Source organism: Thamnophis elegans, chromosome 14 (genome assembly GCF_009769535.1).
Source record: "Thamnophis elegans isolate rThaEle1 chromosome 14, rThaEle1.pri, whole genome shotgun sequence".
Classification (NCBI taxonomy): domain Eukaryota; kingdom Metazoa; phylum Chordata; class Lepidosauria; order Squamata; family Colubridae; genus Thamnophis; species Thamnophis elegans.
The window spans coordinates 25,818,661-25,829,944 of NC_045554.1; the positions used below are offsets into that span (position 1 = coordinate 25,818,661).

General features: G+C 50.7%; 1 protein-coding gene and 1 long non-coding RNA gene across 2 annotated transcripts in view; one reads left to right on the forward strand and one right to left on the reverse strand.

Annotated features, from left to right (window-relative positions):
* Positions 1–1,508, reverse strand: part of BCAR1 (BCAR1 scaffold protein, Cas family member) — a 53,371-nt gene extending 51,863 nt beyond the window's left edge. Inside the window, exon 1 of the mRNA XM_032230598.1 lies at positions 1,332–1,508. Coding sequence (XP_032086489.1) covers positions 1,332–1,343 — 12 coding nt within the window. The 5' untranslated portion in view covers positions 1,344–1,508. The remainder of the gene's footprint in view (positions 1–1,331) is intronic.
* Positions 939–5,903, forward strand: LOC116517567. Its single transcript, XR_004256473.1, has 2 exons — positions 939–1,189; positions 4,831–5,903. It is a non-coding gene; the product is annotated as an uncharacterized LOC116517567 (long non-coding RNA).
* The last annotated feature ends 5,381 nt before the right edge of the window (positions 5,904–11,284 follow it).

An 11,284-nucleotide genomic window follows, 5' to 3' on the forward strand; every position in this document is an offset into this window, starting at 1 on the left:
AGCAACTTCTACACCCCCCCTCCCCCCTCTCCAAATAGGTAAATGCCAAAAACTGATTGCGCTGCACGGAGAGATATAAGGCGGAGGAAGGTAAAACAAGCTAAACCGATGAATCACCCCCTACGCCAGGATGAAGTTTCTTCGCTTTCGGGCTCCGGCTCTTGGGAGTGAATGAAGCCGGGCTTATAAATCACGGCGGAGCACTTCAAAGCGAGGGCTTCTCCCGCCTGGCTCTTGCAAGGAAACCCCCGGCTAAGCGTTTTATGGCTGCCTGAAATGCGCGGACGTTTCCAGCCACCCACAAGGCGAACGGCTGCCCAGCTGCCGGAGAGCAGCCTCCGGTGCCATTCTTGGCATGCTTTTCTCCGGGTCAAGTGGAGATGGGAGGGGGACTAGGAGGGAAGGGGTCGCTCCTCGGGAGTCTATCTAGCCAGCAGCCCCAGGAGACACCCCTCCCCCGAGAAGGATTGGGGCCACCAAAGCCCCCCCCCCACCTTTGAGACGCAAGAGACGGCAAGGCTTGCAGCGAAGGGAATCTGGACCCCGGGAAGGTTGGGGGGGGGGCTTCCACATTAGGTGCAGCCCCGTTCAACCGAGAAACCCATCCCGAAGGCCGCCGGATCCTGTCTGCCAGCGGGATCTGACCCAGGCTGGAGCCAGAGCCGCGGAGGCGAAAGGCGAAGAGGGGTGGGTGGGGGTGTTCCAAGACCCCCCTCCCCTTTTTGCGCTCCGCAAGCCAGGCCCGCAGCTGCAAGCGGCTCCGCTCCGCTTCTATCCCCCCACTCCAGAGAAGCAGCCCCGGGAGGAAACGGGCCAGCTCCGCTTCCCTCCCCGGACTTTCCGAGAGCGGAAGACCCGCATCCCGCTCCCCCTTCCAAGCCCCGAGCGGCCAGCCTCGGCTCCAGCCGCTTTCTCCCAGAGCTCCGGCAGGCCCGCCGAGGAGGAGCGAAAGCAGCCTCCTGCCCGCTCCGCCGCCTCCTCCCAGGCCCGCCCGGCCTCTTCCTTGCCCTCCGGGGGCTGGGCGGGCGTCGGAAGCAACCGGACCTCCCTCGGCCGGCGCTTCGGCTGCGGAGAAAGAGGCACCCGCCGGGCCGAAAGCAGCGGAGCGGGCCCCGAGTCCAGCGCGGACCGGCGTCCCGGTCGCAGCGCTCCAGCCTCCCGGCCGCCTTCCGTCCCGCGCCTTCCGCAGGTGAGGCGGGCGGGCGGGCGAGCTGGCTCTTCTCTCCCCCTCCTGCTCGGTCCCGGCCGGGCTGGCGACCGGGGCGTCTTTCCCAGCCGGGCGGCGGTGCCCCTCCCGCGGCTCGGCCTCCCCAGCGTCGGCGGGGACTCACCAGGTAGTTCATCTTGCCGGCCCGGCGCGGCTCCTGGCGCGGCCGCAGTGCCCGCTCGCTGGGCGGCTCAGCGCATGATCCGGGCGGCCGAACAAGCAGGGCCGAGGCGGAGGCAGAGGCAGGCAGGCAGCCCCCGCGGCGCCTGGCGAGGAGGAAGGGGAGCCGGAGCCCCGCTGCCCCCGCCCCGACGCCCCCAATTGGTTGCAGCCGAAGCGAGGAGGCGGCGCCGGCGGAGGGGAGGCCGGGCGAGGCTGCCTCCGACTGGCACCGGCGGGGCCTCCGTGGGGAGGGCGGGCAGCGCTCTGGCCGCGGGGCCGGGCAGGCAGACAGAGGCGGCTTGTCTGACGCAGCTGTCCATGCCCGCCCGTGCCAGGAGGAAAGGCGCTCGCAAGGCCGCCCTCGCCCGCTCGGCTGCGGTCACGAGCAAACGGGCAGCCGGCGCGGGACAGGCGGGGTCCCCGGCCTGCCCCAACTCTGCCCCAGTTTCAGGGCAAAAAAAAAGAGGCTTGCCTCTGAGCGGCTAAGAACTACAGGCAGTCCTCGTTTTACTGACCACTATGGAGCCCAACATTTGCGTTGCTAAGTGAAACAAGTGAGTTTGGGCCCGTTTGATGACCTTTCTTGCCACGGTTGTTAAATGAATCACTACAGTGGTTCTTGACAGGTTGTTAAGTGAATCTGGCTTGCCTGTCAGAAGGTGGATCACAGTGACCCCACAAAGGCACTGCAACTGTCCTAAATCAGAGTCAGTTGAATTTGGAACACGTGACCCTGGGGATGCTGCAATGGTCTTAAGTGTGAAAAACGGTCATATGTCCCTTTTTTCAGTGCCGTTGTAACTTTGAAAGGTCACTACATAAACTGTTGTAAGTCGAGGACTACTTGTACCCTTGGTTTGCCCCAAGCTGGTGCTGTCCTCCACCAGAAGTAGTACCGAAGAAGAGGGGATTTCGCTGAGTGAGGTGTCCGGCCTCCAGCCCCATCTTCCTCCCTACAGAGAGGGGTGAAACAATTTGGACTGCACTGCAGGATCGTGTGGCTCAGCTACATTGAGGTGTAAAAGCACTGAGGATTTTTGAAACATGCTTAGTAACCTACATAACCATATCACAAGTAATTGCTGAGCTGTGTTTTTATCTTCCTCCTTGCTAATAATCCTCACTTTTGCATCCATCCCCTTCTCTGGTGTGCGCAACCTTCACCATTCCTGTAAAACATGAAGACATGTGCTTGCAATGCCACTTCTGCTGTTTCCCCCACATGGGGTGCCCAGGCGGACTGACCGTGTGGAAGTTGTGGGAGCTTCATCACTGGAGGCTTTCAAGAAGAGATTGGACTGCCATTTGTCAGAAATGGGGTAGGGCTGTGATGGCAAACCTATGGCACACGTGCCACAGGTGGCACATGCAGCCATATTTGCTGGCACACCAGGCACCTTATTTTTGGCCTTGCAGAGATCCGTGGGAGGCCGTTTTCGCCTTCCCCAGGCTTCAGGAAAGCCTCCGGAGACTGGAGAGGGCAAAAAACAGACCCAAACTTCCACTTGGCCCATTGGGGCCGTTTTTCACCCTTCAAGGCTCCGGAGGCCTTCCTGAAGCCTGGGGAGGGCGAAAACAGCCTCAATTAGCTAAGTGGAAGTTTGGAAATAATCTGCTTTGGGGGGGGGGGCATGGGAGGCCATTTTCGCTCTCTCCAGGCTTCAGGAAAGCCTCCGGAGCCTGGAGTTGTGCACGCATGCGCGGGAGGGGGTCACGTGCGCATGCGCAGGTGAGCGAAGAGGATTGAATTGATGTGGGCACAATTGTGGCACGCCATAAGAAAAAGGTTTGCCATCACTGGTGTAGGGTCTCCTGCTTAGACGGGGTTGGACTAGATGACCTACAAGGTCCCTTCCAACTGTTGATCTGCAACCTATAATGTACAGACTTTTGCTTCTGTCACACAAAATAGAGCATGGAGAAAAAAGCGACTGGCAGGGACTGGTGCCTGGGAATGGCCTCCGCCAGACCCTTTGGCTCCTGTGGTTCAAGAAGGGTGGCAGCTGTTGGGCTGTGAGACAAGGCTGCCCCACAGAAGCCAGGGGGGGCTGCCCCACAGAAGCCACTCCACTGGATGAAGCATCCCACTGATGCATGACGCGCCCATGTGGCGTTTCAGCGTTCTTCCAGAGAAATAAGCCCGTTTGGGGATTTGGGCAGAGGCCCAGATTTGCAACCAAGCTGCCAGCTGGGTGCCGCTGAGCTCTGGAACAGGTGCGGGAAGGAGAGGATTCCAACAGATGTTAAGAGGCAAGGATGTTTGGTGCCAGATGCCCCCTTCTGAGAACCGCCTTCCCCAACTGAGTGTCTCCAGGCCCCTTGGACTACAGCTCCCATGATTCATAGCCAGAGTAGCTGCCCCACCTCCAGGAAATGGGATTGGAGAGCCATTGTATCTGGTGGGGGCACCACAGTGGGCTGCACAGGATGGGGAGAGCAACAATGCTTATAAATTCCCACAGATGAGACCTGGTTGTAACAGCAGAGAGACGGAGCTCTTTTGAGGAACTCAACTGCTGAGGACTTCAAGACAGAAGCTGCTTTTCCACTATTTTTTTCCAATTTCCTTAGTCTAGCATTTGTTGGTGGCCTCCCAAGCCCAGAGGATCAGTGTTTAATTATTAGAAGGTAGAATGATAGGGCTGGAAGGGACTTGGAGGTCTTCTAGTCCAACCCCCTGTTCAAGCAGGAGGCCCTTGTTTCCCATTCCTTTCCAGGTCAGCCAAAGTCATTAGCCATCACCCGTTGAAACCTGGGTTAGTAAAACATACTCATTGCACTCCTGCCTTCCACATCCCACAAATCCTCCTCTAACGGAACAGCCTGGTTCATTCACACTCCGATGGACTTCCCTCGACATGATGACCCACAACCTATTTCAGTCTAATACGTTCTGCTCTGCAGATAGAAAACAAAGGGTTAAGCCAGGAAAGGTGGGGGGGGGGGACTTGGAAGGGGTCAGGGCTGCCTCTTACATAGAACATAGAATTATAAGGCTGGAAGGGACCTTGGAGGTCTTCCAGTGCAGCCCCCTACTCAAACAGGAGTTCTTATACCTTTTCTGGACAAATGTCTGTCCAATCTCTTGAAGAACTCCAGTGATGGAGCACCTACAACCAGTGGTGAAATTCAAAAAAAATTATTACCGGTTCTGTGGGTGTAGCTTGGTGGGCATGGTGTGGCTTGGTGGGCATGGGAGGGGAAAGGTACTGCAAAATTCCCATTCCCTCCCGATCAGCTGGGACTTGGGAGGCAGAGACTAGATGGGGGCGGGGCCAGCCAGAGGTATTTGCGGGTTCTCCGAACTACTCAAAATTTCCGCTACTGGTTCTCCATAACTGGTCAGAACCTGCTGGATTTCACCCCTGCCCACCACTGCTGGAGGCAAACCGTTCCACTGGTTAATTGTTCTCACTGTCAGGAAATTAATTCTAGCTTTTTCTTACACCCTTTACTCACAGGAGGAGTAAGAAGGCTGGACTGGAATGCATTGGGACAACTGGAAACCAATGGCCCCTGTGCATGTCCCCGCAAGCACATCACCTGTGTTAGCCATTCAGAGATGGATGATCTCAAGCTGGACCCAGAGCAAAGCTCTCTAAGCCACACTGTTCTTGTAAAACGGCATTGGTGAAGCCACGTGCTTGGCAGAAAACCTGACACGCCTAATTGTGTGTGGACTTTGGAGCAGCTTCTCTGCTGGGTTGGGAACACCCATGTGGGGGGAAAACAGAAGGTTGTGCCCTGCAGGGGTGGGGATTTCCTCCCTCGGCCACATTTCCGTTTATGGGAAAAGCACATGGCCCTTTCTCCAGAGATTCGACAGGCTCACCTGACCTGCTGAAGCATCATCAAGGGCCCAATTGAAGGTAGCATCTAATGTGAACCCAACCAATGGTGGTTTACTCAGGATAAAACAAACCATGGCTTAAGAATCTCTTTTGCGTTCGTCTTGCGACCTTGAGATAATGGGAGAAAAGCCACCTGAGCTTTCTCAGACATGGAAATATCCAATTATCAATGCTTGCATTTTTTTTGTTATAACTTTTTGGGCACCGTTTTATTTTTCAGGAGCAAGGTCATGGGGGAGGGGCATTTGTGTGTGGGTTTATGTTCCCCAAATAGTTGGGGAAATATGGGTGCGTTGGAAAGAGGAAAGAGTCAGCATTTTGGGTCCATTTTTTGGTCAATAATATGGTGACGGCATCTTGTTCTTCAAGAATAGCTGAGGACCTTGGAAGGATCCAGGGGATATTTTTATTTTATTTAAGAGGCTTTTAATTTTAAAAAAAAAAATGAAATGGGAGATTGGCTTTCCCAAGGGGGTGACATCACGCTTACTAATAATTCTGATGAACCCCACCTAAAGCCAGATTAATTGTGGCCAGAGAAGAGGTGACCTCAGTTCACCCTTATGTTGCAAGATGCAGAAGAATGAGCCAAAACTGACTCTGCTCTTAATTTTTCATCTTTTTCCCAACAATTGCATATTTTGTATTGAATGCCGTCCCTTTACTCTCACTTTTCCTCCCCTTTATAAAAAGAAAAATAGTTGCAGAAGCAGGGTAATATGCAGAACAGGTTTCCCTTTTGTTATGCTGTCATTTGTCAAGGCAAATTGAATTTAAAAGTCAAGTTGATGCTCAGAGGGGACAGCTGAAGGGCAACAGTACATAGAAAACATTATATAATATATAAAAATAATCAGATGTATATAATATTTGTAGTAGTTTAAATGTTACCATAACTATTAAAAGTTCTTGTATAGTGGGGATATTGTGATAATTAAATAATATAGAATGTTAATAAAAATATGCACTTTATAAATCAGACAAATCAAAACAGAAAAATCTCATCTTGCATTTTGCACTAAAGTAATACTATTGTTTGAATTGTATCTCATTTAGGCTTACAGCCTTCCTTTTCTGACCCAGCTGTGAATATTAATTCTAAGTAATTCCCTTGCAATGTTGAGCAGTTGTTAAAAAAAAGATTTAGATTTTTTTTGGAAGAAGACTAGAGATCTTAAGTGTTAGAAATTCTACCTGTTTTTCCAGTTCAAAAAGCCATGACATGTAAAAATACATTATTATATATGAAATGAAGATACTGTACTTGAGGATTTTTTAAAAGTATACTTTGTTTTACTGCAGATTTCCTGATGTAGGTACCCAGTATTTGTGGATTGGAAGCTCTACTGGTTTATTCATAATTAACAATGCAAACTTGAAGCTGCTTTACATTACAAAGGTGGTATATATTTACTTATTAAAGATAATCCATACTCTTTTTCCTCTCTTTTAATAAATAAATATTACTTTAATTTAAAAAAAAAACCAGAACAATTGGGTTGGAAGAGACCTTGGAGGTCTTTTAGTCCAACTCCCTATGACCATGGTGGCGAACCTATGGCACGCACGCCACAGGTGGCATGCAGAGCCCTCCCCGCGGGCATGCGAACCATTGCCCCAGTTCAGCTCTGCCGCACATGTGCTTCCTGCCGGTCAGCTGGTTTTCAGGTCTCTGCACGGGGTCACGTGCATGCATGAGGACAGGGTGTGCACACATTCATGGGGTTGGGGTGGGGGCCTGCATGCATGCATGGGGGATGGGGGGCATTGCATTATGGGTGGGCACATGTGCATTTTCAGCACTTTATGTGAAAAAGGTTAGCCATCATTGCCCTATGCCATTCCAGACAAATTCCGTCTCTTCTTGAAAACCTTCAGTGGTGGTTGTCCCAAAGGTGCTTTTTTCAGGAGGCATAACTGGACTTTCTTGTTTTTTTCTTTTGAAGACATTTTGCTTCTCCTCCAAGAAGATTCTTCAGCTCTCACTGGATGGTGGGGAATGGAAGGATTTATATTCCTTGCAGACAGCTGGGCATTTGCATCCTTTCAGAGAGTCCTTGAGGCCACTTGGAGGTTTATCTGTGTCCTCAGGGTCACCTGAGTGGTGCAAATGGTTCCTGTAGTCTGCAGTTTTTCCCTCTGCAAATCTCTTCCTACTCCCACACCATTCCAAGGATCTTCATCCCTAATTGTATGGCTAAAAGTCTGTAGAGATTCTCAGTCCTCCAGGTCATGGTTGTCCCATAGGTGTTTTTGCCTCCTGAAACATCCATGACCTACACTCGTGATGGCAAACCTATGGCAGGCCATAATATTTGCCGGCATGGCAGTCCTCAGCTCTGGCACACAGCTGATTTTCAGCCTTCCGGAGGGCAGAGGTAGGCTGTTTTCCGCCCGCTCCAGCCTCCGGAGGCTTTCCTGAAGCCTGGGGAGGGCGAAAAACGGCCTCCCCCAGCCCTCCTGTTCTCAGTGTCAGGAAATTTCTCCTTAACTTTAGGGCTCCAGAGAACAAGAATATTGGGGTGTTATGAAACTAGTTCCTATCATCCGGCTGCCCTTTGGGTCAAGAAGCCAAAGATGTTGGCCGTGCAACCATATGAAAGACGCCCATGAAGTAGCGGTGGGACGGCCACCTTGACTTCTCTGAGCACCTCCTGAGGACACCCCTGCCTGAGTGTCTGGCCTGAGTGTCCTGCCATGTGGGTTCCCAGCCCTCAGCTGACCTCTGGAGGAGCACAATGCTACCTCAGTCAGGCAGCACCGATCCTTGCTTGGGGAGATACATTCCAGCCAAAGCTGCTGGTCTCCAACAAACGAGGATTGTTTTCTCCCAGGAGAGTGGATTCTCCTGCAAGCCACTACGCTTCAGGGCTGAAATTAACGGCTGGAAACAGGGACTATGGAGGGGGGCGGTGTGACGTTTGTGGTCTCCAGAGTCCCGCTGTGCGAGAAAAAAATGGTTCCAGCTGGCGTGTTGCCCAACTCTTCCTCTTCCCTTCAAGATTTGAGGGCTTCTAGACTAAAGGGATGTGGTGGCTCAGTGGCTAAGCCGCTGAGCTTGTCGATCAAAAGGTTGGCCGTTCAGCGGTTCGTATCCCTAGCTCTGTGTAACGGAGTGAGCTCCCGTGACTTGTCCCAGCTTCTGCCAACCTAGCAGTTCGAAAGCACGTAAAAAATGCAAGTAGAAAAATTAGGAACCACCTTTGGTGGGAAGGGAACAGGTTTCCCTGCACGTTCGGTGTTCAGTCATGCCAGCCACAAGACCACGGAGATGTCTTCGGACAGCGCTGGCTCTTTGGCTTTGAAACGGAGATGAGCACCGCCCCCTAGAGTCAGGAACGGCTAACTCATATGTTTGAAGGGAACCTTTACCTTTATTGAAGAACTGCTAAATTTGGTTGGCATTTCAATTTATCTACACTGTTCTTGGGTTAGTATATATGCCTGCCTTATATTTATTGAAGCTGATTTTCCTAATGGACAAAACAGCAACAACAAGAACTCCACGCTACCTAAAAAATTTGACATAATGTATAGGTGGTCTAGGGACGCGGTGGCTAAGAGGCTTAGTTTGTCGATCAGAAGGTTGGCCATTAGGCAGTTCGAATCCCTAGCACCACATAACGGAGTGAGCTCCTGTACTTTTCCCAGCTCCTGCCAACTTAGCAGTTCGAAAGCATGTAAAAAATGCAAGTAGGAAAATAGGAACCACCTTTGATGGGAAGGTAACTGCGTTCCGTGCGCCTTCGGTGTTGAGTCATGCCGGCCACATGACCACGGAGACGTCTTCGGACAGCGCTGGCTCTTTGGCTTTGAAATGGAGACGAGCACCGCCCCTAGAGTCGGGAACAACTAGCACATTTGTGCGAATGGAACCTTTTCCTTTACCTTTAGACTAGAGTTCTCCAACCTTCCAGGCTGTGCAGATCAGAGAGGGGATAGAGTGCATGTGGCACATGCTAGCCCGCTGCTCAAACAAGTGGAGATGTGCACATGCTCGCCCACCACTTCCATAGCCCGGCTGCTCATGGCTCATTATGGGCTGTGGCCTGTGGGTTGGGGACCCCTGTTCTAGACAGTCTGTAATGGGATTCCAAAGGTGCAATTTTTTCAAGAGGCAACTGGAGCTTATTGTTATTCTTCGAAGACGTTTCGCTTCTCATCCAAGAAGCTTCTTCAGCTCTAACAGCAGAGGTGGGATTCAGCAGGTTCTGACCAGTTCTGGAGAACCAGTAGCAGGAATTTTGAGTAGTTCGGAGAACTGGCAAATACCACCTCTGGCTGGCCCTGCCCCCATCTATTCTCTGCCTCCCGAGTCCCCAGTTGATCGGGAGGGAATGGGGATTTTGCAGTAACCTTCCCCTGCCACGCCCACCAAACCATACCCACCAAGCCATGTCCACAGAACTGGTTGTAAAAAAAAATTTACTACTAGGGGTTCCAGGCTAGATTTTTGTGGGGTGAAACAATTTGGCGTGACCAACTTCAGACAACAATGAAGTAAACAATACCCCATTCCATAAACTGCGAAAGAATCATCTGTAAACAGCCCAACCAAAGACCAGCCACAGAAGCAAGTCACTAGAATATAAATTGACAGCAAACCACACACTGCTTACTAGCACTGATGATGTTATCTAGCTGGGTAATGAAACGTTTGCAAGAAAATAAGCAAGCTCAGAGAGCACCAAGGACCCCACAGTCCTCCCCCTCCTCCCCCTCCTCCTCCTCCAATCTCACTCCCTTCTAGCACTGATGATGTTACCTAGTTTGGGTAATGAAATGTCTGCAAGAAAACAAGCAAGCTCAGAGAGCACCAAGGACCCCACAGTCCTCCTCCTCCTCTCCTCTCCCTCCTCCAATCTCACTCCCTTTTAGCACTGATGATGTTATCTAGCTGGGTAATGAAACGTTGGCAATAAAACAAGCAAGCTCAGAGAGCACCAAGAACCCCTCATGTCAACCTGAGCTACAAATATTCTCCTTTATTAGTTTGGCATGAGTTGGCCTTGTTTCTCCCATTGTGATTGAAAGGTGGTTGGCCATAAGGCATTCAAACGAGAAAACCAAGAATGCAACACAAAGCCTTTGGCAGGCAAAGTTCCCTCAGCCTTGTGCCAGGAGAGCGAGCAGAAACCTCCTGCTTTAATTTCACCACCGAAATACACATTTCTGCATTTTTTTTCTCAACGGGAACCACAGTTGTGAAATGAGATGATTGAAAAAAACTACCCCAGCTTTTAAGCTCCAGCTGACAAGAGCTACTTGCAAATTGTAGCTAATTGCAAATTTCAGAAGCCTTGACAGATACCAGAACCAAATGCAATCAATCCATTTGGCACAACCTGAGGTGGTTTTCTTTAAAAAATAAAATAAAATCAGATGTTGAATGCAAGCCCCCCAAACCATGCTTGCTCATTTGCAGGCAAGGTTCAAAACTTAAAACTTTTAACTGGTTCTCTGACCCTAAATCAGTTGTCGTTTTTTGTTCACTGGGAAGAAAATATTTGGAAGGCGAAGCTCATCATAATCTACAGGATTAGTTCAGGAAGTACATATCCAGGGAGAAAATTACTTTTTAGGACACCAGTAGGAATATGGTGGGAAACATCCCTTTAAAGTCACAGAGCGGCCAAAAACTCTGTACTGCAGGATGGAACAATGGATGGAAACTAATCAAGGAGAGGAGCAGCCTAGACAAGTGATGGCAAACCTTCTTGGCACCGAATGTCCAAACTGCAACCCAAAACCCACTCATTTATTGCAAAGTGCCAACATGGCAATTTAACCTGAACAATGAGGTTTTACTACCTAAAATAATGATAAACAAGTGATAAATGCACTTTTACACCCGTTCATTTTTCCCCCTGCTTTTGAAATATTATATTTAGCAACAATAAAAAAGAAAAAAAAAAACTTTTGTAATATCATTTCTCTTTTTCCTTCCCCCTCTCTTTCTCTCTCTCTTCCCCCCCCCCCCCCACTGTGGGAGAAATGTGATGGATCTGGGCTGGAGCAAAGGCACACATGCCCACAGAGAGGTCTCTGAGTGCCAACCTCTGGC